Raw genomic sequence first — 24,100 nt, 5'->3', positions numbered from 1 at the left:
CCTGGAGGATTAGTGGCCCAGTTAAAGTTGGGGCAAAGAGGATTAGCCTCTTCTGTGAGGTGGCGAGAGATTCCCTGTGTCCTTCAGCGCTGCCGGCCTCAGAGAGAGAGATGAGAGGAGGGAGGGGGGAGGAAGGGGAGGAGGAGAGGTGAAAGGGTGAGGCCCTAGTTATCGTGACTGAGAATCACCACTGTAACATTTTAAAGAGGAGGAAGAAAGGTGAAGTGTAATGATGAAAGGTGAAAGGCAATGAAGCAATTCATAAATTCTTGCCAGCTTGTGGTTTCATTAGGGAGGCAAAAGCCCATAATTACTGGCCAGGTGTTACAGTGAGGTCGACCTGGGATCCACTGGGAAAAAAATGTGCTCCATTCGACAAACTATAACCTATGATAGTAATAACAGTTAGCATTGATAATGCAATATTTATGGCTATAATTACAAAAAATATTTCTGCCCTACACTAACTGAGGGAATAGACCCGGGTATAGCTTTAGTCTTTCTCTTCTGGGATCTCTTGATACAATAAAGCAGAGGAATCTAGACCTCTGCAGCCATCAGCAGGCCAGAGAAGGAACTGCAAGTGATCATTTACACAGAAATACTGAATTGAACTCAAAGCAATAACATTCTCAGAGCGACAAGAGGAAACCTTTACTAATATGTTGTTTCCTAAAAAAACAAATGGAAACAGAAAATATATCCAACAAATATCCTATAAATATATCTATAAATATATTGATAATATATTTATAACAAAAAACTTAAACACAAAAATCTAACATTTTCCGAATAAAACTATTCCTCATTTTTAATGACACGTATCATTGATCTCTTTCCATAGAGCGGTTATCTGGTAAAATAAATCTGGCTAATGTTGGTTATTAGCACATAAATTATTTCAAGAATAAAATAATACATTCAATCAATTATTGAAGTATTTACTGGAAAACATCTTCAGAAAGACAAAGGATCTGAAAGACTGAATACAGCGTGCTTTATAAAATAAATTCAGTGTTTATTGTTCTGTGCAGCAATGTACAAACAATATAAAAATGCACAGACATGTCTCTTTATAAAAGCAATGTAAACATAGCGAACAATGACCTGTGAACTTCAACTGAAATTAATTTGTGAAAATGAATTGTATGCCCTATCTGCTCTTTATCAAACTCTGGCATGTAGCACAATAACACAAACACAAGCATACATACACAATATTCTGTATAGGGCAAGGAGCCAATTGCAATGAAAACACTGCAGCAAATAAGGGGAAGTACATAATGGCAAGGCCTGAGAGTTGATTATGCAAATATCCCAGCTGCAAAGGAACAATAACTCTGGAAATTCAAAGACAAACCATAACATGGGAGGCTATTGTCTGGCATTTGCATATTTGCTTGACAACTATAACCTGCTCATCATGCACATCTTGTTCAGAACAATGTCTTTGTATTCATACAATAACACACACATAAGAAATTGGCATAGTGCATTGTTTCAGTTCATATAAAAGCTGTGCAGCCTGAGCTCGCAGTCCAAGCCAAGACTTGTTTTGAAACTATTTCATTAATAAAATATAGACAATATACTGTATAAAACAGATATATCCTGTTTCTATACACTAAACTCCAATAGCCTGAACAATGAACATTTAAATCAGCATATATAGTATACTATAAGCTTTACGCACACATCATATAGGGAACTCTTAAATGTAAAGCAAGCAAACATAAGCTGAGGTCTAAGTCTATAAATATTTATTGCTGTCTTCTCGAAGAAATACTTTCCATTGTGATTATATTTGTAGATGGCATTTTTATCAAAGCTTTTGCTAATGTAATAATACAGTAATTATGCTTTTTCTTACTATTAGAAAAGCCATGATTCAGTTTTCTGTAACACCATAATGAGGTTGGCAATACTGAAATATTGTGACACTCCGAAATCCCTGAGTGATCAGCTTCTGATGTCTGAAATGCAGAGGTACAGTACATTTTTACAGTAAATTTCCTTTTCTTATGTAAGTAAAAACAAATTAATCCATTCATTAATGCTACTTTTTCCATTTTTTTAAATCCCAGGGTAAGTATTTTCAACTATATTATGTGTTTTTTAGATGAGTGACTCTTTAAGACATTGTACATCCAGTGTCTTTCTGTGTGTTCAGTCGTCTGTCTGTCCAGCTGTAATATTTACTACACTTCATCTGAACAAAAGGCACATGACATCTGTGCAAATTAGTGCACTTATTGGCCAGATCGTCCCCAGCAGAGTGATCTCCCTGATGCTGATTGCTCTCTGCTGTCTCCTCACAAGAAGGTCAGCACTAGTCCTCTGCAGGCGTCAGTGCCTGGCCGTCAGGGGCTCCATCTCTACCACCAGATCACGAGGCCGCGGGCCCTTGCTTAACTCCACCACCCGCGGGACCACTGTGGACCAGCGGTCTGGAGGGGGGATAAAAAGAACATGGATTTTCTTTTATCTGTGTATGACTGAGTGAGTGTGCTGTCCACATGAATATATACTATATTTGTCTATGCATTTATTCATAAGCGCACAGTGAGAATCTCACCTCTCCTCAAGCCTCTGACGCTCTGCTGCAACCCGTTAGCTTGGCAGGTCTCGTTCTTGCCTGGATCCTCATTGATTATTGCCAGGTTTTGATTCCAGTGGCACCAGTTCACCTCATCCACCCTGATATAACATGACATTGTTAGTGGAAAGATATAGTGCATATGTGTCAAGATTTCTTCAAAATTTGTTTTAATGCTTTTTGTCATATAAAATATTTGAATAAAACTCCCTTTCATGTAACTTACAACCCTTAAGGATATTTTTCACATATTTGGTATATTATTTTATCTCTGCTCCCACTTTTTGGGAATCATGTACATCCGACTGAGTTTTCACTGTATACATCTTGAATTGTTAATCATTTTGAGATGTTCATCATCTTGAGCAGGTTGGATGGCAAACTTGTCAACATTAGAGCTCATCAGTCTCCTGGCATATATAGTATATGGATGTGGTAACCATTTTTTTGGCCTGACAAAGATCAAATGGATCAAAATGTTGTCCATCTAAATATATTTGTGGTTTGTAGTTAGTGTCTGGAAGTGGCACCAGTTCACCTCATCAACCCTGACACAACATGGCACAACTGGGATTGGCTGTTTCCTTTGAATTGACAATAGCATCTGAGGAGCAGAGTCATGCAAAATACCTGAAGCACCAGCGTCGGTCAGGTGTGCCATCGGAGTTCTTCCCCACAGTCACCATCTCCCCAGCTCGAAAAGACTTGCGAAGGCAGACTGGGAATGAGCGCTCGATGTCCAAGATGGTTGTTGCCCACTTGAAATAAATATAATTTAAACATGTTTAATAGGTGTATTTAAAGCAACATTAATCTTTTTTTGGGGGGGGTGAGGGGTAGAGGCACATGGGGACGGAACTCCACAGCAAGCTGAACATAATAATTAATATTTATGGATAATTAATATAGTTATGTATATTAACTGATGTTTGCCTATTTACTCGGACGCAGAGCGACACTAGTATTAATTTTGGAGCTGTGTTTTCTGGCTACTTAATGTAAGGCCAACATTCACTCTTGCAGTTTTGTTTGGTCTCCAACAACTCCAAAAAAATAGCTTTTTAGCTGCTAAAAGCACCACAATGATCAGTAGCTAGTTGCTAACATTGTCTTTCAGCTGATGCTAGGAAGGAAGTGGGTTTATACAGCTTTTCTGCTAAAAACAGCTGCCTGCTGTGTCTGGAAACAACACTACTGTGAGCAATGAGGATGGATCAAAACAGTTAAATTGCGTTTAATTGTATACTGTGAAATACAGAGAGATTTACCTGATGGTGATAGGCCTAATCAGCATTGTGTGAACTCCAGCTTTAACATAGCAATTTGAGCAATTGTTTAAATAAAAATATTGACCAGTGCAGCTTTAAAGGGTTGGTCCACCCAAATTACAAAAAACACACTCTCTCACTTTCCTCTTTTCTATAATGAGATGTCATGGATGAATAACTAAATGTATTTTTTCAAAACTGTAAGTACCACAAATGAAATTTGATTCTATGAGTTGGGGTTTAAGCAGAAATCTCCCAAGACCTGGCCACATTAAACCAAATCTATCTGCATGGCTAGATACCACTAGATTTAATGCTGACTTTTAAAACTGAATGAACACTGCCCTACCACTACAACCAAACCCTCCCAGCTCACCTGAAGCTTCCAGATCTTCTTGCTCTCCTTCGACACCTCTCCCACCGTCTCCCCCATCAACGCGATCAACATGTTGAGCAGCAGCACAAAGGTGAGGATGATATAAGTAACTAACAGGATGAGGAAAACTGCAGGATACTGTGCACTGTGGATCATGTCCAGCTCTCCCATCCCGATGGTCAGCTTAAAGAGGTCCAGTAAGAAGGTACTGAAGGTGTCTGGGTCCCTGCACTTGGGGTAGGTGGGGCAGCCCCCATCACACTCAGTGCCCGGGGGAGGACACACGGTGAGCAGGGACACCAGGGCTGTGGTGTGAAAACATAGGGGCTTAGGTTATGTTACACTCTATACTGAGAAAGAAATCAATACCACTCTCATGTCTGTCTGTTGGATATGAAGCTATGGCTAGGAGACGGTCAACTAAGAGTGGAAGCAGGGGGAAACAGCTAGCCTAGCTCAAAGGAAGTCACTGCACCCAGCCAAGAAATAGTCTGGTACCTGTCCCCCCGTAAAACTACAACTTGACAATTTCACATGACATTTTTGGTACAAACTGTTAACATGTTTATTAGTGAGCTTTAGAGATGCTTTTTAGCAATTCTTAACCTTTGTACAGAGCCAAGGAGCAAATAGACAGTTAGCTTAGCTTAGCATAAAGACTGGAAACAGGAGGAATTACTCTATTTACGCTTAGAGAGATAGCTTAGCTTATTTTAGCATACTCTGTTTATGGTTAGACAATTATCTTAGTTTAGCATAAAGACTGGAAAAAAGGGGGAAACACCCTAGTTCCAGTCTCCTGGCTGTAGTTTACTTTTTAAAGGACAGATATAAGAGTGAGTGAGTATCCATCTCCTCATCTAACTCTCAGAAAAGGAGCGAATAAGCGTATTTACCAAAAAGGTGGATTATCCCTTTAAGTAATGTTGACATACAACAGTAAACTTAGATGACCATAAGCCTACCTGATGCATATCCAATCATGAAGAGCACATACACCAGCAGAAATCTGAAAAGATCTTTGTAAAGAATCTGGGAACCAAAAACAAGAAGAGCGTTAAGATGTATGGATGGTGATATTTGAGGCTGTTGATTCACTGTTAATTTTCTTCACCTTCTGTATCATGATGCTGTAGGTACCAGTGAGCTTCAGGCCTCTGGTGAAGTAAAGTGTGTTCATCCAGCCGAGGACAAGTGCAAACACCATCACAGACACATAGGCCTTAATGCCAGACAGGTAGAGAGCAGCTGTGACTATGATGAGTACAGAGTAAATGAAGCTAGAATGAACAGAGAAAAAGTTTGTCAAGGAAACAGCTCCAGTGCTAAAATCTGTGATGTTACTTAAAACATGAAGACAGAAAGATGTGATTGCTGGCATTTGGCATTTTAACAGAAGTACACATTAAAGCCATGTTGCTCATGATTTAAATCAACACGGCTCAGAGAGGTGCTCGACATTCCCTGCTCTTTGTTTGGATCATGGGTTTAATTAAAGATGTAAACTATAAAACATGCCAGTGAGGAGGCTGAGGAATTAATTAGATGACTCAATTAAGAGGATACAAAATTTGCCTCGGGTAAAAGTCAGAGAGAGCTACAGCAGAGGTGAGGCAGAGGGAGCGAGGACAGAGGATTTACTACAGCAGTTACTTACTACAGCAGTTGAAAGGATCCATCAATAAATAAAGACTTCACCCCGGGGCACTTCTTCAGGAAGAGGTCCTTAATCTGCAAAGAGCAGAAGAAACATTTCCATAAAGGCGACAACACAGTCACTACAGATTTGAGTCTGATGCAAGAGCCCGGGAGAGACGGCAGCGAGCAACCAGTGATCAAACCATAGCGAGGCACCAGAGCCTGTTGACTCACGTTGGTGAGGAGGAAGAAGATTCCTGATGCTAATGTGATGATCTCTCCCGACATCCGCAGGTAGTCTGTGGATGTTGTGTAAGGGTATGGAGGCTGGAAGGAAGGAAGCAGACATAGTTCAGTTTAATCTAAAGCTGAAACCATTAGTTAATAATCGATTACTCAAACGGCAGATAATTAATCAGAAGCTTTCTCTAGATGAGAGATTAATTGTTTAGGGATTTTTCAAGTAGAAATGTCAAATATTCACTGATTCCAGCTTCTCAAATATTAGGGATTTTCTGCCTTACTATGTTTTATATCATTTTATATTGAATATATTCTGACAAAAACAAATATGAAGATGTCACCTGAAAAATTGCAATGGGCATTTTTCATTATTTTCTGATGTTTAATATACCAATTGATTAAGTGAGAAAATAACTGTCAGATTAATCGACCTTGAAAATTATCATGAGTTGCAAACCTAATTAAATTAATTTTTGACTTTTTAGCTGTAAAACAAAATATGTACACAACATACATCATGTGCAACATATTATGTGGGTAGATAAGACCAAATGAAGTGCAAAATTGGTGCAAATTCAGAATACAGAATCTAATCTACAGGACGTTTGGCCTACATAACTCTCATAACATATATGCCAAATAAGCAGAATGATGGCAAAATCAGCAGCAAATACCTGCTATGCTAAAAAAAAAAAATGTTGATGTGGTGCCTTGACAGTTCTGTGCAGCATGGGCACATTCAACTATTTCAGATCATGAATCATTGATCAGTTCCCATGCAATCTGTCCACGCTGTGAAAATGTCCACATTTTCAGTAGTTTCACACCCACCGTTCCCTGTGTCGGATGGTAATAAGCCACAAGGGTGAAGATGATCATGGTGATGAGGTAGGAAACCACGCTGATGTAAAAAGTGACGGCAGCAAACTTCTGCCATTTGGCCCTCAACAGTTCATTGATGGGCTCCACTGCCAGCATCTCATGGCGGTTCTGACAACAGGACGAGAAACATGACAGTTACAATGTAGAAAACTCTCTTAATGCTCTCTTAACTCTCTTAAATTGGGGTTTTGATGCACCCATATACTTTGTACACCTTTATGATTTGTCTGATGTTTTGTCTAGTTGTATACCCTGATCCTGAGAGAAACAACATTTCATTTCAGCTGTATTTTTTATAGTTGCAATGATAAATAAACTTGAACAGTGGTGTCTCGTTCACCTCATTGCGACTGTTGTAGACGAGGATCTCCAGCACAGACGGTTCCTCTCCACAGGTGTCCAGTGAAGACAGGTCATAGAGGGAGGAGTACACCGGTCCGTAAGCCCAGTCCTTAAACTTACGTGACAGATGGCGCACTTCCTCGTCTTTGATCTCACGTCGGATAATGTGCTGAAAAACCTGGAGGAATAAGGGGAAGTTGACCTTCTGACCTTTGACTTGGACATATGAGTATTAGTGCATGTAGAAATTAAATGACGAAAACTTCTTTTATTATACCGATGAAAATTTCTTCGTATTTTCACCATCATCCCTACCCCAATCTTGCCCAGTTTGGCCGCCATCATGAGAGGTGACATGCCATCGTTGTTGAACACTTTCTCCAGGCTGCAGTCTGGGTAGAGCTTGGCGCTCTTGATTAGCAGCAGGTCATACATCTTTGTGAGGAAACGGGTGTTGTCCTTGGTGTTGTCTGCGATGTGCACCAGGGCGTGCAGCACAGTGTTTCCGCGGGAATCCTGGCGCCGCAGGTCGGCCTTCTTATGTGGATTCTCAGTCAGGTAGTGCACTATGTCAGGCTGGTTAGTGCATGCAGCCAGAGAGAGAGGCAGCTCACCTGGGAAAACAGAGAGGCAGCACTCACTTCATTCAGAATTCACAGGAGATTAAGAAAACTACATCTCAGATTAAAAATAAGCAAATCAACAGGAGGGTTAATTAAGAACTGTAGCTGGCTTCTGTATGTTTTTGCAAAGCATACTAAACATGGATCAAAGATCTGACTTAAATCCCCGCTATGAAAACAGCACAATTAGCAGTTGTTTGAGGGAGGGGCGCAGTGGGGCCAGAGTGCCAAAAGCAGCTGCTGAAAATGAGCCGTTGCCATGGGTGACAGATTACTTTGTCACCTCACATAGAAACGCTCCTCTTCATGGATTTGCACGGGTGCATGCAGAGCGTTAGCGTGAGTCTAAATCCCATTAGCCATCAGCCCTGCCAGGTTCCTGTTCACCTCACTGCAAAGCTCCGCAGCAAATTACTCACACTGTGCCCGGACACGCCGGGATTTGGGAATGACAACCGTGCTAAGTGCAAATAGAAATCATCTCCTCTGTGATGAGTGAGGAGTATAACGCATGAATGTAATCAAATAAACAATTCTTAAAATTGGGTTGGGTAAAAAATAAAACTAGTCCGCTCCATATCTACCTTTCTTTCAGTGTTGGAGAGCTATATTAAAATCAATTATATTTGCAGAGGGTTAAAATGACACACTGTTATAAATAAAATGAAAAAATTTCTGGGTGCTGTATTCAGTAGTGATGAAGGAAGCAGAGGCTTAACACACACCAGCAGAGGGCAGTGTTGAGTTATGTTTACGGCCTCTGATTTTATTTATCCTCTTCCAGGTTTGTGAGGTCCTGCCCGCCAGCACAGGATGTTGACTTTTCTTCACTGCAGAACACAGACAACTTTCACTGGATGTACCTCTTGAAAGTATGACATAATGCTTGTCTTTTTATGTGTTTTCGGAGCACTGCTAATGACGGTTTCTCGTACGACACCTCAAGAAACTTTTGGGTGTGAGGTGGAGTTCGGACCACAGCAGTGTCCTGACTGCATTGGCCCAGCCAAAACCTGCCACGTTAAAAAGAGAGAGGGGTGGGGTCTGATGTCAATTAATTTCACCATGGCAACAGATCTTTCTCTGCCAGGAAAATGAAACAGAATGAAACAGAATGAAGTATTTTATCTTGGCAGCTGCTGTTAATATGCATTGCAAAACTTTGATGTCAACTCAGTGCCATAAAAGCCTGAACAACCACTTATGAGTAAAACAGAAGCTCAGAGCCAGTGTGGAAATTGAAAAAATGACCAATGAAGTCACAGAAGCCACAGACACACCACATCCTTCCTAACCTATGACGCAGTAAATACACTAACAGATTTCCAGAACCCTGCTTGTCTGCTGTGTTTTATCACCTATAAGATTAAGGTATAAGGTTTGCTAAAAACAATGAGCTCTGTTGTTTCCAAACTAGATTTATGTGCTTACCAAAGTAGAAGTAGCCCCCCTCATCTCTGGGCTGGAAGAAGCGTCCCCTCGCCTGAGCGTGAACATCAGCACCCATCTCCACCAGCAGCTCCACATACTGCTTACAGCGTCGCTCTATAGCAATGTGGAGCGCCGTCTGGCCTGACAACAAAAGAGTTAATATAGAGACTTTTTTTAGTAGTAGTAGTATTTAAAACTTCTTTCTGGGCTGCATTTTATTGAAAAATATCAGCAGAATCACTTTTATTTGCCAAGAACTCATTACTTTACTGAGTGGTCTGGAGTTAAATACTGTGAATGGACCATCTGTTATCAAAAGAAGAACAGTCACATGAGAGAAGAGTCTGCAGGATTGTTTTTCTCTGAAACTTTCATAAATAACTAACAGCTGTGATGGGTTAGGCTTGCATTTATGTGTCAAAACCCATAGAAACACTTAAACATTTTTATGTTGTCACATAAAAGCCTCTTTTTTTTGAATAAGCACAATAAGCAGACTTATTTTCAGGCTAAAGAGAACTTCTGAAAAGTACAGAGAATGAGTGAATATGAGGAATTCAGGCAGAAATGGAGAAAAAAACTAAAGGAATTTTTTTGCAAACCAATATCCTGATACAAGGGATGAAAACAAAACATGTGAGGCCCGAATCCTCTCATTTACAGAGCTGTAAACAGTCACTGTGCACACACACATACCGTATTGTAAATGCATTCCTTTTCCCAATAATAGAGCCTCACCCAACCTCACCCAACGTGGCAAGCATGTTCAACAAAACATTCTCTCTGCTAGCTTCATCTCAGTGGAAGAAGAAAGGATCCCAATCTTGTATAAAACTTGTATAAAATTCAAATATGGCCATGGTTTCTTAAAAAAAATCCTTTAAATTCAAATGAGCTATACCTAACTGAAAGTCATCATTATTGGGTTATTTCCATACCTCTGTAGTAGACATCCCTGAAGGGTGTATTGATAAACTCTCTGAGGTTTCCGGTCTTCTCTGCTATGTCCACCAGCAGCGGGATGGTGTCATTTTGATGACTGTAAAGGTTCAAAAGGGCTTTAGGCAGACACGTCTTACCCGTGGACAGCTCTGGTAGAAAAATAAGATAAAAGCAAAGATTTTCTTAGGATTCATTGTTTACACCCATGAATTTCTGCTGTATTCTTGTAGATAAATTGAAAATGAGTGAGAATGAGTGGATAAAGAAAGAAGAAAGAAAGAGTTTTGAAAACTGTTGCATGTACATAATCCAGTGTTCATAAGGACAAACTATAAAAAGCAGGGTTCAAGTTAAATCTTCACTATTTTTAGACTCTCAGTTTTTAAACAGTCTGTCAGTCTCTCAAAGAGATAGCAGTTTGCTGTGATTTCTTGCTGCTCCCTGTTATAAGCCTGAAAAAACTTCTCAGACACACATACACAGGAAGTTTTCCTTGGGCCTCCCTGGGAGGACAAAGACTGGTATCACTCCGCCTTTTCCCCTTCACATCCTTTGTGCCACAAACAATAAAATAAAGTTGGGCAAAAGCGGAGTAGAGACTTAAGAGTCAGAAATTTCACAGAAACTGTGAAAATGCAGTTAACCCGCATCTCAAAAGTGGCCCTCTTATATAAATATCCCCTTGTACTCTGGCTTTTCTGACTTTTGCTTTAGACAAGAAAACAGCAGTTCACATACAGTTGTGACTTCACTCATTTATAATCCTACCTCTGAACTCCTCATCAGTTAACCTCTTTTCGTGACTTTGCAGGTACTCCAACAGGCCCTCGAGGGCCTCTGGATCACCACGTGACACGCATTCGAAGAGAAGAGAGCGGTTGAATACTTTCATCACCTTTGGCGGGTCTGGGCTTGGACCATCATCAGTGGACATCTCAGTTTTACTAAGAAGACACATAAACATGAGATGATGTAATCATATGTATCACAGATTCACTGAAATTACTTCACTTTTTACTTTTCATTGACAGAAAATGAGGAATTTATTCCACTGTAGCATTGAATGGGTGATTGATGCACAAACTCTTGTTTAAGTGATCACCCACACACTCGAGTGCGCCAATAAATAGATCTCTGTGAGTGTTGGACAGGTAGGGCGGCCAGGAAAGGGCAGTAGCCTAAATATTACCTCAACGGCTGCAGAGGAACCAACAACATGCTCTCTGTTAGATCAGTGAATGGGCTGAATAAATGGCCCACAGTGTGTATGTGTGTGTGTGTGTACATACTTCCTCGTGTGGCACACCTCTACAGAGTGGCAGTTGTAGGAGGTTTTCATTTTTATGACAACATTTTTCCTAACCAACACTTTTGTCCCTGGAAAAAATATCTCTTCTAGGTTCACTACTGTTAAAAAGTGAACTAGAAGAAGTTTAAAGAAACATAATTATTAGACCATGAAACACACATGAACTGGTCTCACACTGATTAGTGAGTACAGTTTAGAGATAGTGAGGCTTCCTCTCACCCTCTCGGGAGCTTCTTCCTGCGTCGTTTCTGGTTACTGGTGTTCCTGCAGGTACCATAGTCAAAGAGTGAGTCCATGGGTGCTTTCTTTGGGCCTGGAACCACATTTGACTCATATATAGTAGATTCCAGTAAGTCCATGGGGTTGGAAATGCCCTTCTTGAAAGCACCCTGGAACTTCATCCGCAGGTTTTGTCTGCTGTCCGCAGGCTGGCCGGGTGGAACCAGCTGCTGACTCGTGTCCTGAGTTGGCGGGGAGCCATCCTCGCTCTCAAACAGGTCTGAGAGGTCAGACAGGGGGAACACTCCGTCACTCTCTGGCTGAGCGGCCGCGCCATCGCCTGCGTCTACAGAGACAGCAGCTCTGGAAGAGGAAGAGCCAAGGGTGTCGGCCTTGGACAAGGCAAGTTGGCACCTTCTTAGGAGGGCAGCAGAACGGCCCTGGAATAAACACAATATCATAAAAAGGTTCAGAGTGAGCTGCATGGCATTTAGGTAGTCAGGAAAGTCTTGGACAAATTGAAAAACAAATCTTAATCTGTTCAAATTTAATTAGACATCCATGATAGTGTGAAAAAGGAATGTTTCACTTGATATATATTTCATAACTGTCAGATTAAAACATGTGGCTTAAAGCTCTCAAGCCTTTTCTCTCTGTTCCTAATAGGTGCATCTGATTTCTATAATTTTAATAATCCTTTTTTTCCTCAGTTCCATGTCTTTCTTTTTCTCAAACTACTGTAAGATATCCTTAATAATGGTGGACGTGATCACATGAGAAAGGATTACGTACTAAACAGACGAAAGAGAAGGAGGATGTGCAAATGAGAGAGGGATCCAGCCGCTAGTAATTGCTAACAAGCCAATTTATATGTTGCAGTATTGAACCATCAGGAAAGTGTGAAAAAATATCATAATAGCTTGTTTACCCAGATTTGATGTTATTATGCTGTTAGTACAATTTTTAGATGAGCTTTTCAAAAAGAAGCACATACACACTTTGCCCCAGAAAATTGTTTAGCCGAGGTGGTAAGCCACCCAAATCCTGATGTATCTCTTCTCTTTTTCAATTTATTTACTAGATAAAAGCCTTAAAAACAGCCAAACAAGCATTAGCTGGATTTCTCCTCTTCACCCAGAAAGATAATGTTTTATTTAATTAAATTGTATTAATTTCGTGCGATGTTCTTAGCAGGGATAGTCTGTGTTCAAATGAAAAAACTGCAGGAAATCCTGAAAACGCAACAGTGATAAAGATTTTTGTACACTGGCCAATATGATAAGAACAAAGTTGACAAAATAAACCTACTTAACTAATGGGAAACTCTTTTAAGGATATAATTAGCATAGGGACCCTAGGAATTTCCCCTTGGGAGTTTGAAGAAGATTTTAAAGTATACATTTGACATTTAACCCCTCTGTACCTCATTCATCCCTTTTATCACAATGATGTGCCAAATTCCTCTTCAGGAGAAACTGGAAATGATGCTGAAGCATGTGGGCGCCTTGAAGAAACAAAGACAAAAAGTTAATATACAGACAGTAAAAGAAAATTGTAGGTCCTGAACAACATAAAAAAAAGAGCTCTGGTGTTGGAGGTTTGGATATATGGAAAACATAGCAAAGGACTGATGCCAAAAGAAACAACATAGCTGTGAATTTGGCCTCTCATTGGACAGAAAGACATGTTTTCTTTAGGAGGCAGAATCACGCCACCAGGACACACTCAACGGCTAAATCAATGTTTAATCTCACATTTCCCAGCCTCTCTGCACACACAGACACACACTTTACAGAAGCTCATCACAGGAGATGTCACACAACATGCCATCCTCACATGTCCTTCCGCAGCTTCCTTTCCAATCACACGCCTTCCTGAGTTTGTTCATAACATTGACAACTTATCCAAGCCAGACTGAGCTGTAAAGGAGCAACATAAACAGGGGAGCTGAGGTCCCCGCTAAGGGAAGAGGCATGACTCACAACCCTGTCTGGAACACGGGATTATCATGCCTTTACACTTCACCAGGCATTTGATGGTAAAAGAAAGACAAAGAGACAAAGAGAAGCTGCCCTTGACAAACTATTATAATAGATTCAGCGCAGAGGAATGTGGTTGTTTAATGGAGGTGACTGAGGAAACAGAGGTGTGCATTCAGCCTGTCAGAGTGATAGATCAGGTTCATAAAATATCAAGTGGCTCACACATTAAAAACATATTAGAAACTTATGTGAAAGTTTCTGAATGTGACTGATGCTAATGACCCCTTAGAGATATGTCACTTCCTGCTCTGTCACTGCTGATGTGACATTGCACAGAGCAAGAGAGGCTGCCGGGCTACTGAAAACAGAAGTAAGCAAGAAAAAGGGAAAAAATAGAGCAAGTATCTACTTTGTATTTTAAAAGATTTTAAGGCTTTAAAGGTAATATCCTCCAACTGACAAAAACATCCTATAGATTTATGATATATGATAAATTAAAAGAAACATACAGTATAAAGAAGCATAATGCCATCTTTATGAGCGGATAAACATTATTAAAGTGTGAAAAATAGTTTCAAACAATGAAAGTGTTTAATTATAGTTATGACAAAATCTTTAAAAACTTGAGGATTTTTTAAAAAGTTTACGCTTCTTACTCATTAATTGTTGAACTAAAGTTAGTAAAAGGGGGAAAAGAACTTACAATAACAGTAATTGACAAGAAAGCATAAGAATAAGAGGTGTTACTTACCTTGATCTAATCAGCTGATCTTATTTCTTTGTCTTAAAACTATTCACAGTTTTTTCCATAGTTTGAAAGAGCTGAAAGTTGGATTATCTCTCGCCTGTTGGCCGCTGTTTTGCTGCCTCTTCAGGTTGAATGTCCAGTCAGATTAACTAAAAGTACAGAGTCCCTCTGATGCAGCGTCTGACCGCGGCAAAGTCCACCAGAACAACGGATGCTTTTACACAGATTTTGGGTGGGACCAAGCTGCCACCACCTTAATGGCTGGAGAAAGTTGGAGCCAAAGCGGAAGTGCACCAGCAGTACCAGCGCTGGCGGCTAGGGGCGTAGCAAAGAATCCGAGACTCCAGTAAAGACACTTTTACAACAAGGTAACAATTTCTAGGTAGCTTCTCAGTTACCCCTGGAAATACAAAGGCGAGTTTGTGCAGTTTACAGGTTACGACATGACATTGTGGTTTTACCAGTTTCTGTTCTCCTCATGAATGAGTTGGTGCTCATTTAAAAAAAAAAAAAAAAGATTGCTCCATTATTTTATAATAGAAGGGTGACAGGTCACTTTAGGCATTTACTTTTTTCTAGGATGGGACTTTAAGTATAAATTAGTCAAAGTTAACTTTACAAGGTCCGATTCGTAGCGGTGCTGGAGCTTTCCATCATAACATGATGTTCCTCAGAAGGTGGAGTTTTCCTGTGCAGTTGTCGATGTTGAAATTTCAGTTTTCTGCCCATTTTTGTTGGCTTCAAAGTTGAGATTGAACATTTATTCTTGAGTTTTCTATCCCAGTATGCGCCTTATAGGTGGCTGCACAGCCACCTGGATGAGCATGCCCGCTTGGTGCAATATTTCACAAATGCTGAGCCATTTCTCTACTCTTTATTCAAAAATCATGAGGCAGAGTACAGTTTAATAAACCTCTGGAGGGATGATGTGTGAGCCTGCTGTACAGAGCATGAAGGATCGTCTCTGTTCTAAGAGTGAACGAATCTTAAGATCAGTTTATTTCCTCATATTTATTCATAACTTTTAAAGCTTTTAAAGGGGCCTTTTTCATTATAAATATTTACTAATTTATACCAGTGTTGTAGTTGACCCCTACAGGATGTAAGGAAGCTTAATCTCAGACCAAATGCAAGTGGTAGAAGAAGTATTATTTGTATTTTTATTTGTAGTATGACCACAAGTAAAAATCTGCATTCATAATTTTACCTATTTAGAAACACAGACAGGTGTATTATCAGCAAAATATGATTAAAATATCAAAAGTGAAAACATGAAACAGCAGAATGGACTCTTTTAGTGTTACATTATAACTGGACAGTTGTTACGCAGCATTTTAAAGTTGCAGGTGGAGCTAATTTTAACAGTTGTCTATACTGTTGAGTAGATTCATCTGTAACAATGCATGATGCATGATGCAATACATTATTTATTAAATGTTGATCTTTAAAGTGACTGGTTTCTACAGCTTGGACAACTAAGCAAAAAATGTAAATTTCCATATTGAAATGTGATGGAGTAGAAGTATAAAGCAGCAGAAAATTGAAACGCTCACATTAAGTACAAATACATCAAAATGTACAGTAGTACAATAGCCTACCTGAGTAAATGTACTTAAATACTTTCCACCACTGACAGTTTCTTACTTTGATCTATGATGTCGTGGAAAAAAGCGGTGGAAAAGTGTAGAGATGCAAAAGAAAGAAACTTAAGAAGCACAGATTTTTTTTATTGCAAATTATGGTACACATAAGTTGAAAATAAAAGATTTCTTATTTTACACTGCAACGTAGTTTCAGACATTTCAGTGCATGCACTCAGTATTGTCTAACCAAAGGCCATCAGCATTTCCTCTATTCAAGCTTGACATTTTGTCAAAATATCACATTTGACGTCTAGCCTTGCTTAGTATCTGAAATTTCCCATTTATCTAACAACCATACACACTAGGCAAAAAGCTGTGATGCAACACTTTATATTCCCTCAACAATGAGGTTTTAAGAAAGTACATATTCAGTTTTATGTAAAGCACCTGAGAGGAGAGTGGATTGAAGAACACATTGCTTTGGAAGATTAGTAAAGATACATTTGCAAGTCCTGCATAGGATGGAAGTGACTCACTTTGAGTACAGACCAGCCCTTCAGTGACAATTAAGATTTTATCACAATTGGCCTGCCTGGTGTACACGAGGCAACAGGACAAAAGGCGGAACAGCTGACATGGTCGCTTAAATGCTCTGTATCTCCAGCTTAAGGCACAAATAGGTGTGCAATATTAAAAGTCATAAACAACACTGTATGTACATCTTTAACTTTAGTATGGTGGAAGAAAACAAATGAGTCATGATATTGGATAAACTGTCTATGATTTGTAAAAGTTGAAGTAAACACCGATTTTAACACTGTAAAAAGTTAAAATTTAGGAAGCTAAAGACTTCAAATAGTTGTAGTACTGTACAGTACTATTCTCTGAAGCATAAATGATCACTATTAAGGTATCAATTATTATTACCAAGTTTTTGCATTATATTCCATGTTGACAGTGCTGGTGCTGGTTTCCTGTTGAGTAAGTTTGATTCTTTGTAGCATTCATGACATTACTCATCATCATGCATACAAATTTCTAACAATACTTTTTCTAAAAATAATTTTTTTTTCATAAAGAGACAGGTTTCTCAAAGTGAACAAAATAAAGAAATAAAGCGTTTAAATCTGCAGTTGCTATGGGAAACGTCTCCCACTATCAAATAACAGTGAGGGGAAAGATGTACTGAGAAGGCCAGCAAAGGTGCAAAGTCGAGTGGAAGTGCACAAACATTTAATTTGTAACCACAGCGTATCATAAATACACTCCACCGGCGAACCAACAGATGACCTGACCAATGTTAATTACTTTGTAAACAAAGTGCATCACTGGAGGCTCGAGGAATGTCCTGCAGTCAGACTGTGTAGTCAAGATCAGCACTCATCTTGTTATACATCTCATAAATAGCGTCAACGGTGGCAGAGAAGTTGATTAGGAATTTCCTGATTTTCTCCAAGCATTCGTCTTCCTTCACGTCTCGGCCCTTGGAGAGAGCCTTCAGGAAATCTGACTTATGTGGGGCAGCAAATAGAGCTGCCTAAAAGCAAAAATTACATGCATTTTAAACCCATGCAGGTACATTTCTCAATTAATAACACAGACCAAGCATAAATCTGCTCTCTTACATATGTGTCTCTTGTAAAGGACACATCTGACAATTCTGACCTCACCTTGAAAAGCTGTTGCACCAACCAGCTGTGGTACCTCTTCAGGGCTATTTCATACGCTTTAGTGACATTGACCCGAATGAGGTTTGGGTTGTTGTCGTCCTTTTCACCGTCCACCAGGCTTTGAAGGAAGACTTGGATAAATCGTAGACCCCTGGTTAATGAAGAAGACTTTCACAGTGATTAGGGGGGCAGACTTTACTCAAAAGATCACACACACATCTGAACAATTAAAAAAAACACATAAATGTTAAGTTTTTCAAACCTTTTCAGCCACATGAGTGCCAATGTTGCTCCAACTTTGGGCCACTCTGCTCCATGCATTTCCTTCTCCGCCTCCAAAATCTGCTGGAGTGTCTTGAACCGTCCCGGGTTGGTATCATAAACTGCTTTGATTTTCTAAAGTGAAACACAATATATCTTAATATATTAGAAACATAAATTAAAAATATGATAGGATATATACACGTGATGGCATGATTGTACTTACTGTGATATTCCCTGATATATCAGCCTTAATAGGGGCAAAAATAGTAGAGCCAAGGCAGTCTGAGGAGAAATATATTCAAACATGTCAAAAGTTAAAATCAATACACAGTATATGTAAACAAAAACTATTATTAGCTTCTCAAGGTGACAAACTTCAGAGGCTAGGAAGTTAGTGAGATAACTGGAACTGTAGCTTTTAAAGTGAAGCCATGTATACATGGTTTATTTAATTTGTTTGATAGTATCATCTGAAACTTTTGGATCATAAACATAAATTTGCAATCAAGAAAAATGCCAAATATTTAAACTTGCCAGTGACAACTAAGATTATCTGAAAGCCCCAGTGTAATTCATTTTCAGAGGCTCCATCTTTTCCATTAGTGTTATGTATAAATTAACTGTTAGATGGAGAAAACGTGTGAAAAATGTATAAATTCCACTACTAACTACACAGGGACACAAAGCTCTTGACTTTGCATGCTTTGAGCCACAATTCCAGGGTTTCCGTGTAAAAAAATATGTACAAGACATTCTGAATTTTCCAAACTGATGAAATGGCACAGCCAAGACGTTACCATCCTGGATCAGAACATTTAATGTGATATACAGTATGCATGATATGGTTTCAGTAAAGTGTTGAAAATTTTTTTACCTAACTTTTAACCTACATAAGGCAAATGTTTAAGTGGATACTCAACAGTCTTGCTGCTGACAATAACGCTGGACAGTACAGCAAATCCACCTGGATTAGGCCTCTTAAGTATCCACCGTTTTCACAGATGCATCACAGTATTATTGTTAGGTGTCCTTTAATTAGGCTACTAGAGTACCTGAGCATTTGGTGACAGGACAGTGAACAATGACATATAGAGTCCCGACCACACATGGCTCCTGGTTGACCCACTGACACAACAGACAGCTTTCAGCCCTGAGCTGTTAGTGGAAACTACTCATGACATAGTCCGCTCTATTGTGTCGATGTGATGCATCGCCACAACACTGATGGCTACATATCTTGTTTCGGAGAGATCTTCATCTTGTATGCTTCTCTGTCTACTGAATATTTTCCACTCTCTTCACAGGATAAAGATATTTGTTACAAATATATATAAAATTGGAAACAGTAGGCAAGAAAAGAGAATATCTCTGAAAAGTAACAGTAAAATCATTTTTTACATAAACTAAAAATTAATAAAACAAAAATGTATAAACTTCTAACAAGAATGAGCCCTTACATACTGTGGTATTAATAAATGGCCTCATTTGATCATTGTTGGCTCGTTAAGGGCTCTGCACACCCATACATGTGTTAATTATTCTGGCTAATTAGATTTCTTCTAAGGTTGAAGTTGGACAGAGTCATGCTGGGAGTTTGTTAAGGTCACTAAACTGCATATTTAATCATAAAGTTATAACAAGTGCAAGAAAACTGAAAACTGTGTCCACACAGTCCTAAAGAAGAGGTCCAATCAGGTAAAATAATCGAAAACACCTGTATGGGTGAACTATGCTTGTGTACGGCTTTAATGGCTTGTAGGAAAGTTGGCCAAGACATTTTCTAGGTCAGGAAAAACAATGGTGACAAGGAGGAAAGAGGTTAATATCGCCATCAGACTTGGTTCCTCTCAAGGGTTTCACATGGCAATTTCAATAGAGGACCTTTGGCATATTAATACAGAATGAAGCCGCACAAAGATGCCCTGATGCACCATGCCGCCGGTGAATGGGCAAGGGGAACTCAACACCGTCCTAATCAATTTTCACAACTTAAAATCCAGGGCAGTGAATTAAATTATGCATGCAAAAGGATTGTGGACAGCTTGATGAAGAGAAACACGATCCAAAAAAGATTATCATTTTGGAAAGAGCAAGATTGTCTCATTACGCTTGATAGGGAGTGTTGTGACAGATTTCCCTCACAACAAGTTTTGTGTTTATTAATCAAAGTCGAACAAATCCCACATGAAAATGTGACAATGGTGGAAAAAAAGGTAAATTGCAAGGGACCTTTATCATTTAAAATCCTGCATTTTGGTGCCACTTCAGCCAATTTAACAGTCAACAGCACTTAAATTATATAACACCTATAAATATACATACTTAAACTAATTAATATCACTTAGCCAGTACTCTAAATCTGGCCTATACTGCAACTGTAAGCCTCTGACAACTCAATCATCATAATAAGCTGTATAACTGTACACTTGTGCATAGAGGCGCCCATCTTCTCTGCAGCCACTGACATCTTAGAATAAGTTTTTCACACAACTTCATATCAACGAATGTCACTGGTATCTGCATGGCCTCTACTGTGTCACAACGTAGAAACTCCACTTACCAAAGAATGGTGGAAGGTATGACACAGCCTCCAGAAACGGTCTTGTTTCCACCTGTCTGTCAGCAGGCAGCTGTCTGAACTGGTGCTCCATTAGCAAAGCCATCGCTTTTAGTCTGGACACACTCTTACCTCCTGAAATGATAGCAACAGGCTGTCAACCTCCACTGCAGATTTACAGTGACACCAAGCAGAGGCTGTGTGCCATACCCCACCCCAATCCCACACACACACACACACACACCTCTTTCTCAGACAGTCTCTCTCTCTCTAACACACACACACACACACATACCTCTCCTCCTCAGACGCTCTCTCTCCCTCTCTCTCTGCACACACACAGAAACACACACACACACACACACACACACACCTCTTTCTGAGACACTCTCTCTCTCTGACACACACATTTCACCTACATTGAATCCAGGTGGTGGTGGAATATCCAGCCGACGGCTCATGTTATCAACTTGCTACTGATGGACCTGTTACCTGTTGGGTAAAAGGGTCAATAAACAGTGTTTAGACAACAGTCCAGAACAAGCAGGAACAGCACCTGTTGTGCTCAAATCAGCTGACATCAGTTTTCCCCAGTGTTCAATCACTTATGCTGCTTTACTGCCAACTAATGGAGTTTTGAGGAACATCTCAAAATGTACATTAAAGGACCAGTGTGTAGGATTTAGTGACATCTAGCGGTGAGGTTGCAGATTGCAACAAACTGACTACCCCTCACTCTCCCCTATGAAGAAACAACCTACAGGGCCGAGAAACTTGTGAAAAACATGAAAGGCCCTCTCTAGAGCCAGTGTTTGGTTTGTCTGTCCTGGGCTACTGTAGAAACATGGCGGTGCAACATGGCATTCTCCATGGAAGGGGACCCGCTCCTTATGTAGATGTAAAGAGCTCATTCTGATTTTTATTTTCATGAGATTATACACTAATTAAAACATACTTATGGGTATTATATTCCATTTCTGTAAGTCTGTTCTGTTAGACGCCACTAAATTCTAGACACTGCACTTTTGATACTAGATAGGTCTCAATTTGTGTAATTCTAGTAATAAGAATAATAGTAGTAGTATATTACTGCTACAGTCAGAGTAACAGTATGTGAGTATGATGATTACTACTAGGTAGAGTTTTTAACAGTGTAATATTGTGGAGATTTGTAAAGGAAAATAAAAGATATAGTCTATATACTTCTACTACTACTACTACTACTACTACTAATAATAATAATAATAATAAATAAATAAATAAATAAAAATAAGAGACAAGTCTAATGAAAAATAATAGTTAGATCAGAACCAGGTTTATTGCCGAGTAGGTTTGCACATACAAGGAATTTGTCTTGATTTTGTTGTGCATAACAGTCAAAATTAAAGCTGCAAGCAGTGTTGAACGGGCCTTCGCGCCCTTGCGCACGTCGGGCCGCGGCGCAATCAAAGGGCTTCTGTGACGGGCATGTAGATGTCTTCAGACCCGGGCTGTTTTCAGACAGTGCAAGAAGGAGATAAACATCACTTCCTTTGTCCACTATTTTGCCTGCTGTTGGGGCTGCTTTACTGAAATTTCGTAGGGGGCGCTATTCAGCCAGTTTGCATCACTGATGGAATATTGTCATGTAGACGCGTTCAGGCCGGGAGTCTTATCAAACATGTAAAGTTTGGTACAGACTGGAGCATTTACAATAAAGTTATAGCAACTGTCATGGCGAAACATCAAATCTCAACAGTGTGAGGATGAGAATTTTCTGCAGGGTGAGACATGGCTGCCTTGCTCACACCTGTGTCATAAAAATCATGCAAGTTTTGTGCCCATTCACTTGAATTTCAATCAGTTAATTGAAAACCCTTGATGAGTTTGTGTGTAAAACAAATTAATTTCCTAATTTTCATCAAGTCTATTTTTAGGAATGTGTCTGATATGCTGATATTTCCAACTCATTGTGGCCGATTGCCTATGCCGATATATGCACATATTTTTACCAGCTGGCTGGGGAGGCCATGCATGCAAGCATAGATTATACTATGATCAAGAAAGACAATATATGAAGGAAGAACTCAGGAAGACTGGAGTTCAGTAACTCAGCATTCAAGTTCTTCCCTCATATAGGCTATAGTCTTTCTTGATCATTAGTACAATATACGATTGCATGTGTAATAGTCTCCTCAGCCAAGTGGGAAAAAATATGTGCATATATGAACATCGGCAACTGGCAAAAATGGCAGTCAAAAAGTAATCATGTTAAATAATTGTGATCCAATATTGAACAAGATAATCGTGATTTAGTTTAAATATGTATGTGATAAATTGTAAATATGTATGTAATGAATTGTTTTCTTTAAGAAACTGTTACTTGAACATTTTTCAGTGTGCTCCTGAAGTTATATGTGTGCTCCTAATTTTTTTCATTTAGGAGCACATGTACTCCTTGAAAAAAAAAGTAAGGATTGAACACTGCTGTCAGATGTGTAGAAACACTAAGTAACTGGAGTGTGGCGCAGTCCAAGGGCTTTTGTCACAGACATGTAGATGTTTTCAGACCTGGGCTGACAGGTCTTACTTTACTTACTTTAGTTTATTCAAGGTCCAAAATTGGCGCAAAGTCGTACTTTGATGAGCACACTGCGGACTTCCTTTTGGATTTAGGTCAGGGGTGTCAGCGTATGATTTGTAGGTTTTGATGAGACGAATAACTGAGTTTTGGTTCGATCTCTCTACGACATTCCTACGACATTTTAGATACATAGGTGGCGCTCTCGAGCACATTTTGGCACTTTGGGGGTTAATTTTTACATTTTATCAAATTTTTCACCAGACCTGATGTGCGTGCCAAATTTGGTGAGTTTTTGAGCATGTTTAGGGGGTCAAAGAAGAAGAAAGAAAGAAACACACAAAATACAATAGGGTCTTCGCCCTTTGGGCTCAGGCTCTAAATGTACACAAAATTAAGTAGTTTAATAAAAAAGGAAAGAAGTGTTGACGCACCGTTTTATCAATTAGTCTTACATCCACAGCACCACCCAATGGCCACCATTGAAATGGCTCCAACAAGAAGTAAAGAAAAGAAAAAGAAAATGTCCAGAGGTCTGTATTTACAATAGTAGACGTCTATGAAAAACAATATTGGCTTTTAGTCGGGGCATCTGATTTTATGATTTAAAAGTTCATCCAAAATAATGTAAAAAGTCATAATGACATGAATTGATGTTGGGACTTGAAATAAACTCAAGATCATCGATTTACTGACATTTCCTCCAACCAGTCACTCTCGAAATTATCCCAGAATTTCTCATTCTCCAGTGTGCTTGATGGTGAACCTCTTTCACTTTATTAGTAAAGAAAAAGTGGCGTTACGTTGGATTATCCATGCATGAGCCTGTTTTTGGTAACTTACATCAATATCTGAAGTAAATACGAT

The 24,100-nt window shown here is 39.4% G+C and overlaps 2 protein-coding genes and 1 long non-coding RNA gene across 4 annotated transcripts; 1 reads left to right on the top strand and 2 right to left on the bottom strand.

The window, feature by feature from the left end:
- Window positions 1–925: 925 nt before the first annotated feature.
- Window positions 926–14,867, bottom strand: trpv4 (transient receptor potential cation channel, subfamily V, member 4). Its single transcript, XM_042422511.1, has 17 exons — window positions 14,603–14,867; window positions 13,293–13,373; window positions 11,870–12,309; window positions 11,110–11,285; window positions 10,338–10,490; window positions 9,400–9,540; window positions 7,661–7,959; window positions 7,344–7,523; window positions 6,953–7,111; window positions 6,113–6,205; window positions 5,898–5,971; window positions 5,355–5,520; window positions 5,206–5,272; window positions 4,241–4,545; window positions 3,227–3,354; window positions 2,576–2,697; window positions 926–2,447 (listed from the first exon to the last, which is right to left on the bottom strand). Exons 2-17 carry the CDS (start codon window positions 13,299–13,301, stop codon window positions 2,347–2,349), a joined length of 2,613 nt encoding a protein of 870 aa, XP_042278445.1. The 5' UTR covers window positions 13,302–13,373; window positions 14,603–14,867; the 3' UTR covers window positions 926–2,346.
- Window positions 4,274–11,241, top strand: LOC121904666. Its single transcript, XR_006098275.1, has 3 exons — window positions 4,274–4,331; window positions 8,753–8,840; window positions 11,153–11,241. It is a non-coding gene; the product is annotated as an uncharacterized LOC121904666 (long non-coding RNA).
- A 1,454-nt stretch (window positions 14,868–16,321) lies between the features above and the next one.
- On the bottom strand, window positions 16,322–23,983 carry gltpa (glycolipid transfer protein a). Of its 2 annotated transcripts, none has more exons than XM_042420266.1 (7): window positions 23,668–23,983; window positions 21,093–21,165; window positions 20,677–20,808; window positions 18,340–18,398; window positions 18,115–18,248; window positions 17,853–18,003; window positions 16,322–17,719 (listed from the first exon to the last, which is right to left on the bottom strand). In XM_042420266.1, the coding sequence occupies exons 3-7, from the start codon at window positions 20,777–20,779 to the stop codon at window positions 17,537–17,539; spliced, it is 630 nt and encodes a 209-aa protein (XP_042276200.1). In that variant the 5' UTR covers window positions 20,780–20,808; window positions 21,093–21,165; window positions 23,668–23,983; the 3' UTR covers window positions 16,322–17,536. The 2 variants fall into 2 exon arrangements, with proteins under 2 accessions (XP_042276200.1, XP_042276201.1); XM_042420267.1 differs by lacking the exon at window positions 23,668–23,983 and adding an exon at window positions 23,252–23,298.
- Window positions 23,984–24,100: the final 117 nt, after the last annotated feature.

The sequence above is a fragment of the Thunnus maccoyii genome, chromosome 9 (genome assembly GCF_910596095.1).
Source record: "Thunnus maccoyii chromosome 9, fThuMac1.1, whole genome shotgun sequence".
In the NCBI taxonomy this organism is placed as follows: Eukaryota; Metazoa; Chordata; class Actinopteri; order Scombriformes; family Scombridae; genus Thunnus; species Thunnus maccoyii.
This window is presented reverse-complemented; position numbering and strand designations above follow the sequence as displayed.